We start from the raw sequence: 6,716 nt of genomic DNA, 5'->3' as shown, positions 1-6,716 counted from the left end.
TCCCTCTATTTTGCCGATATTCATGATTGAAATCAGTTCTAACAATAAAATAAATATAGTTTTACAAATAAATTTGCGTTGGTTGGAAAATTCTAAAGACACACATGGATGGTTGATAGGAAGTAAGTAAAAAATACAGAGAAATTTTACTTCGGCTAAAGAAAAGTAACAAAAGTTTATGCATTGCACAAGGAAATTTTGGTATGCGGTAAAATATTCCCGTCTGCCACTACCAATCGAATGCTGTATAGGAACTCTTTACCGCACTTGAAATACTGAAAAGAAGCTTTGTAATTTAGGAAATCACGCCCACATGAGTGTGATTAAAATGCGTTTTTCCGCACACTAGTAAAAAAAACAACTTTCAACCTAGAGCAAACACCTTAACTCCCCAACGCATTTTTACTTTTAACATACTTCTCCCAATTTTCTTTATTAACAGCCGCATTCTTCATTCTCCTTTCCTTCCTAGTTTCCTCCCTTACAACGAAATATTTATCTCTAAAATCGTGTATCCTTGAATGTTCAACGTCATCAACCTCATCGACCGAAGGATGCCGCGTTTTCTCATATGTCAACAGTCGCCTTGAGGTTACTTTACTGAGCGGCTGTTCGCAATTCGCTAACAATTTTAAACAAGGATGCATGGGTAAGCAATCTTCTGTATAATCATCCCTAGATAAAAATAAAGTTTCAGTAACAATTTTAAGAAGAGTTTTTTCTTTACCTAAAAATGGGAAACCAGCATACAAGCCGACCCCCAAGTTTCAGATGCTTGGCTGAAAAATCCAGAAGATCTCTATAAATATTCGGAATTCCATATTCAACTTTAGCAGGAATATGGGTGGCTAAATGCTTTTCGCGTATGACGTAGTCGTGTTTCTGTGTCCCTACACGTTCTGTGGTTTCTCTAATTCCGTAGGGAGCTGACAAACATTTAACGCTAGTAATTATTATTACAGCAAAAACTCTATTATTAACATACGATCAGTTATAACAGCATCAAATTGTACTGAATCCTTCCAAAACGTCATAGAAAAATCGTTAATGAGAACATCTACGTATTTATCCTGTAGGCCATATTGCCTCATGTTGGCCTCTATAGATTCATCACTAGCACGCTTCTATAAACCACAAATTACTAAACCCCCATGACAACTACCATTAAAAGCAACCTCTTGCTTTATTCTCGTAGGTTTGGTTTTGCCGTGCAGCATCAAATAGTCAATGTCTGTACCGAATACATAACCACCAAACTCGGCAGCAGCCACTAACAAAGATCCGGAGCCTACAAATGGGTCTAATATAAAATCGCCGTTGCTAACTTTGGCTTGATTAGCCATCAGCAGGGATAGCTGGGGATCCATGCTAGTATTCCCTATAAATTTTCGCGTTTTTAATGACAATTTTTTGATGAGAGTTCTGAGGCCATTTGCAACCTAAAAATTGCCGAATTGAGGCATGAATGCCCAGCTTTGCTTTTTTTCATAACATCTTACACATCGTCCAAAAAATACTTCATAAGGCAATTCTGGAGGACTACTGGCTCTAGTACCATAATATTCTATATACTGCAAACAGAGATCTGGGTCTTTCAAGCGCACAGGACCTTGAATTGGCAAATAAATGAAGGTCTGAAAAAAATAATTTGCTCGGTAATCTGCCTTGAAGAGTGGATTTATTTTAGATACCTCTAGTTTGGCAATTTTCTCGTTTTGTGTAAAATGCCGACCAAAAGTTTCAACTTCCAGTTTGAAGCTCTTTTTAGGGTGAAAATGGGGGGCGAATATTTGGCATTGTTGCTTTAGGTTTGAATGGAGATTGTCTAAGGATTTAGCATGGCCCCATAATTCGATACAATTCCGTAACGACACAGATCTGCTAGCCAGCAATTTGGCGTCTTTCTCTGATGAAAATTCAACCAACCAATAAGGTTCCTTGGAATAAAGAATAATTATAGATGGGAAATGCAATCAATTATAATAGCTTTATAGAGATATAGAAAAAATCTAAGATTTTCCATAGGGAAAATTAGTGCTATAATAGGGCAAACTAAACTAAGATTATACAGGTTAGATTGAAGAATCTGGGAAGTCGAAGAAATTTAATAGTGTCTGTGATATACCAACTTTCTAGCATTCTTCTCCATGTTGAGTGAAGAACTAATATTTTGCAAAAGCATTTACTGAATTACTGCTGAGGATATTTCAAATAATATAAATAATGGTAGAGAAATGGATTTTTTAAAATAATTTTCAATATCAATATTATATGTACTTATTAATTTACTAGCTTTAGTGAATATCAAATTAATTTAATGAGTAATCATTTAAAAAAACCTCAAAATAGGCCATGAACCGTAGCAGCAAACGTGAGGTGTTGATTCAGCAACTTGCTATACCATCAAATATCTGATTAACAGATAAACTGGGCTTGTGATACGTCAAGATCTACTTAAAAATGTTTTAATGATGGCCCTTTGCAATTTTATATATATTCAATCTAATAAATATATTACTTAATAATTATAGTGAAATTACCTTGTTCTGTGGCTTTTGGTCATATCTCATTTCAATTTTGAATAATGATAGTAAAGATTCAATTTCCTGAAACAAGAAAAAAATTTTACACTCAAAGAGAACTAAAATATACATGATTTCCAGGAATAAGGTGGATACATTTTAGGTGGTGAAGGTTAGGTTGAAATAAGAAAAAAAGTTTATAGGCATATGAGTCATTTAGAAAAAAGTTCTAAGAGAGCTACCGCTTTTTCAAGGATACACGGATAAAATTTATGCCTGGAAATTATTTTTTACTACAAATACATTGCTTGTATTAGAAAATTTTTAAGTCTCCAGCAGCGTAGAACCTAAAGAGGCTCAACTTTTGTTTTGAGGAGTACTGCACATTTTGCCAGCACAGATATTTTGCTCTTGTTGATAACACATAGGATGAACTATTTCTGAGAAAATTGTAATTTTGTAAGTCAACGAATGTTGAAGGTTGAGCCACTATTTTAAAGAGCAGAGTTGACATTACTTAAAAATGTCATTTCTTCATCCTAATTTTTCACAGTTTTTCAAATGCTCTCATACTTTATCAAAGTAGTGTAGTGTTTGAGATATTTAGAAAATACCATTTATGAAGCTCAGTCTTCAAACCTACCTTAGAATTCATTTTAAAATGTTGTCCATAATTTTTTAAAATTTTTATATAAAAAATTGTCTCATAAAATATATACGCATTACTCCTAGATATTTTGCATAAGTAATTTATGGGTATACAGGTCTGCAAATAGGCAAATTTTTGTTTAATACCGTAGGATATACATAGATAAGCATTAAATTAAGGAATAAGGAACATCCCCTTAAGTGTGCATTAAATATGTTTAGGAAAAACCCTCTACAGTGTACAGGGTGGCTAAAATGAAAATGAAAAAAAAGTTTTCAGAAACTTTGTATGACCCCTTTTTCTATTTAAAGTGTTAGGGGTGAAGTTCGCCTCCGTTAGGGCGTTGCAGATAAGAGGTTGAAAATATGCTACAAAACATTTCCCCTCAATAATAAAATCGACGTGTATGAACGTTTGTTAAAATAATATATAGGGTTATTGAAAACTTCTGTCTCATTTTCATTTGGCCACCATGTATATATTATATTATGCTATACATGCATACCACAAAAATGACTCTAAGGTCACTTGCATTCAGTTTCACATAATTTGTTTAAATCATCCCTCATGTGTGGTCAATGTGTAATATATATTAGCCGTATTCCTTGGCTAAATACACAGGTTGTATTGACCACCGGAGAAAATAATAGCGGTTAATATTATAATATCATGCAGTAAATGGATTTAGTTTCAACACATTGAAAACACGTGGGAACAAGAATATAATAAAAAACTTACTGCATATCTAAATTCTATGTGCTCCTGGGCGAACCATAACAAATACTTCTTCCAGGATTTAGACATCGCTTCCACAATTGTTCCACGTATTAATTAAACGTTTTTCTCACTACCAACAATTAAAAATTGAATTTTTCGTATAACTTTAATAAATAAAAGTAATAAATCAAACTCAACAAAATCAAATTCAAACCAAAAACATAACCTTATATACAGATCTCTCTTTCTCTTTCTCTCTCTCTCTCTCTCTCTTTCTGTCTGTCTTTCTCTGTTTGTTTCTGTCTATCTTTCTCTGTCTGTTTCTCTCTCTCTCTCTTTCTGTCTATCTTTCTCTGTCTGTTTCTCTCTCTCTCTCTCCCACATTGAAGAGGATTTTTGAAAAAAACACATCTAAATAGAATTTAGCTAATTTTGAACCAATCGAATTAGCTACCTACCACCAGAGACTTATCCGATTGGTTGCAAATCAGCTAATAAGGATCAATCCATCTTCGTCCAGCGTTTCCGCAAGAAGCTATAGTAAACTCTTTTCCTACCAAAGATGATCAACAGTTGAATCAAACGGAGTATAGTCCGAAGCAATTAGGACCGAAAATTCAAACTCGAAAATTAAATAAATTTGATTCATTAAATTTCGCCAAATGTCTTAATTTTAATTTTACTAAAGGTCCGGTTTTTCGAACACCCTGTAACTTGTCGACAAGGTAATTTGCAGAAAATAGGTGCATAAATCATATCTCAAACCAGAGCATTGCTGATTCCTTAATTTTCATGGGAATTACCTTGCTGGGAAAGTTACCAGAAGTTTATCCAGAAAACAACTTCCGTGAAAATTACGAGATCAGAGCAGTCGGAAAAACCTGTCTTGAACCCGGGTTTCTCAAGCTCCTGCGGGTCAGATAATTTTCATAGACACGACGAATTCGGAGCGGGTTTTAAATTTTAAGTTTTTTTGTTACATATCAAACAACCAAAATGTGTTAAATACATTTTTCCACATTTTATTCAAATTTTAAACCTTATCATAGCATTTCGGTTACCAACTTTGACATTTTTTTTGAAAAAACTATTAGGTGTTCAACCCCTCTTCTAAGGAACTTTTTTGTTCAAAATGATGTTCTCAATCACCGGTTAAATTTACGAAAGTTATTTCACTAACACCCTGTATATGTCAGAAACTAGGAGTTTTTTTAGGCAGCACTTTTTTACTCCTTCCAAATCAGGAATCGAAATGCCCTCCCACACAACGCATGGGAGTCACCCCGAAGGCATCTGTTCTTTTTCTAGAAGAGACATCCAATCTACCACATTCATCTCATGCTTCCATCCCTTAATCATTCTCTTCACACCTCCATATGTTTTCGACGAGATGATAAGCAGACCCTCCTTATCTTTTACCAGAAATGATATTTTACTTAGTACAAGTTTAGTCCATTTTCAACATGCAACGGGACACCAGCAGGTGTCTGTGACATACTGCATATGCCCAGGGACAACCCATAACATTGTCTTTATGAGACATGTTTTTCACATTAACATTAAATGATTGAATAAGCAACTCCTTTCTTTATGAAAGCTCACATACACACCACTCATGTAAACAATTTGCGGTTCATGGATTATTTTTTTATTTAACAGGTGGTAATTTGATACTTTTTGCCCCACGAAAGAGTGAGTCATGATCGTGATCCACTATCCATGTTAACGTGGCTTTAGATTAGCATCGACTTCGCTGCTCTCACGGCGATGGAAATTTTTAAAATCATCAGAGCAAAAAGCAGCAATGTAAATAAATATAAAAAAATGTAAACATAATGGCTCAGGGAGTTAAAATCTAGATTCTCTTACCTGATTTACCTGGATTGGTGAATTTATTTATCATTCCGTTCCGTCTACCAATTGACCTTGAATCCACAGCTAGTGTCGCTGGCTCCGTCGTGGGCCCACCAAAAGATCTAAAGAAATATTTGCTAATTCAGACCATCTCATTCATCAATGACGTATCTAAGCGATGCTATTACAAGGGGGAAATGTACAATATCAAATAAAATTTCGAAACTGGTTAAATCCATTACTGAAACTCACATCTGTAAAAATTCTGAAACGGTAAGAAATTGGGCAATTAGACTTAGACCGACTCCGCCCATTTTGTAGTTGGTCTTTGTCAGAAGCATATGAAAACTTATGCAGTCTTTCTCGCACTTGCACAATTTCTATGTTGCGACTCGCACTAGTGATGCTTGTATAAACAGCTCATGGTGGTTCTTCACGTGCATGAAATTTATTACCCACGTGGTAGTAGGACCCGCATCGTCTCAAACCCGAAATAAATTATCCACTGGTGAATTTAAAAACATTTTTTCCCCCCATTTTACTCTCCCCAATTTTCGTGGAAATATTTACTGCTGGAATGAACCTTTAAAGAAAAAACTAAAAAATATTTTTTTTTTACCATCCTATATTTCAAACAGGAAGCGGAAACAGACCCATATTTGTATGAACTTTATTTCATATTCCGGTTACGGGAACCTGCATTAAGCAATTGACAGACTTATTCTGAAAGACCCTGTATAGTCAAGTATACTTAGATAATATACAGGGTGTATCATTTGAAAAAACGCCACAGACTTTTGGGGCTGCTTTAGAGTAATGAAACTAACGTTCTCTAGATTTTAATATGATGAAGTATCATTTGATTAAATTTATTGGTGAGCCAAGAACATTTGGGATATGCCATATATTGAGCCTTTTCTAGTATTCCCTAAGAAAAGGAACATCACCGCATCTACTGGATAGGTATAGCTATT

At 34.6% G+C, this 6,716-nt stretch overlaps 1 protein-coding gene across 1 annotated transcript; it reads right to left on the bottom strand.

Annotated features, from left to right (window-relative positions):
* Nucleotides 1-366: 366 nt before the first annotated feature.
* On the bottom strand, nucleotides 367-4,052 carry LOC136413839 (tRNA (guanine(10)-N2)-methyltransferase homolog). Its single transcript, XM_066397573.1, has 8 exons — nucleotides 3,910-4,052; nucleotides 2,541-2,606; nucleotides 1,692-1,937; nucleotides 1,500-1,634; nucleotides 1,176-1,439; nucleotides 986-1,124; nucleotides 728-926; nucleotides 367-675 (listed from the first exon to the last, which is right to left on the bottom strand). The coding sequence occupies exons 1-8, from the start codon at nucleotides 3,973-3,975 to the stop codon at nucleotides 384-386; spliced, it is 1,407 nt and encodes a 468-aa protein (XP_066253670.1). The 5' UTR covers nucleotides 3,976-4,052; the 3' UTR covers nucleotides 367-383.
* Nucleotides 4,053-6,716: the final 2,664 nt, after the last annotated feature.

This window comes from Euwallacea similis, chromosome 15 (assembly GCF_039881205.1).
Source record: "Euwallacea similis isolate ESF13 chromosome 15, ESF131.1, whole genome shotgun sequence".
NCBI lineage: Eukaryota > Metazoa > Arthropoda > Insecta > Coleoptera > Curculionidae > Euwallacea > Euwallacea similis.
This window is presented reverse-complemented; position numbering and strand designations above follow the sequence as displayed.

Bases quoted from the DNA above. Each gene is read 5' to 3' on its own strand.
- LOC136413839 (XM_066397573.1), bottom strand. From the start codon at position 3,975: ATGTCTAAATCCTGGAAGAAGTATTTGTTATGGTTCGCCCAGGAGCAC. The intron at 1,635-1,691 runs GTATCTAAAATA...TATTTTTTTCAG, and splicing joins AGAAAATTGCCAAACTAGAG to ACCTTCATTTATTTGCCAAT. The intron at 1,125-1,175 runs GTTGCTTTTAAT...TGTGGTTTATAG, and splicing joins CTACGAGAATAAAGCAAGAG to AAGCGTGCTAGTGATGAATC.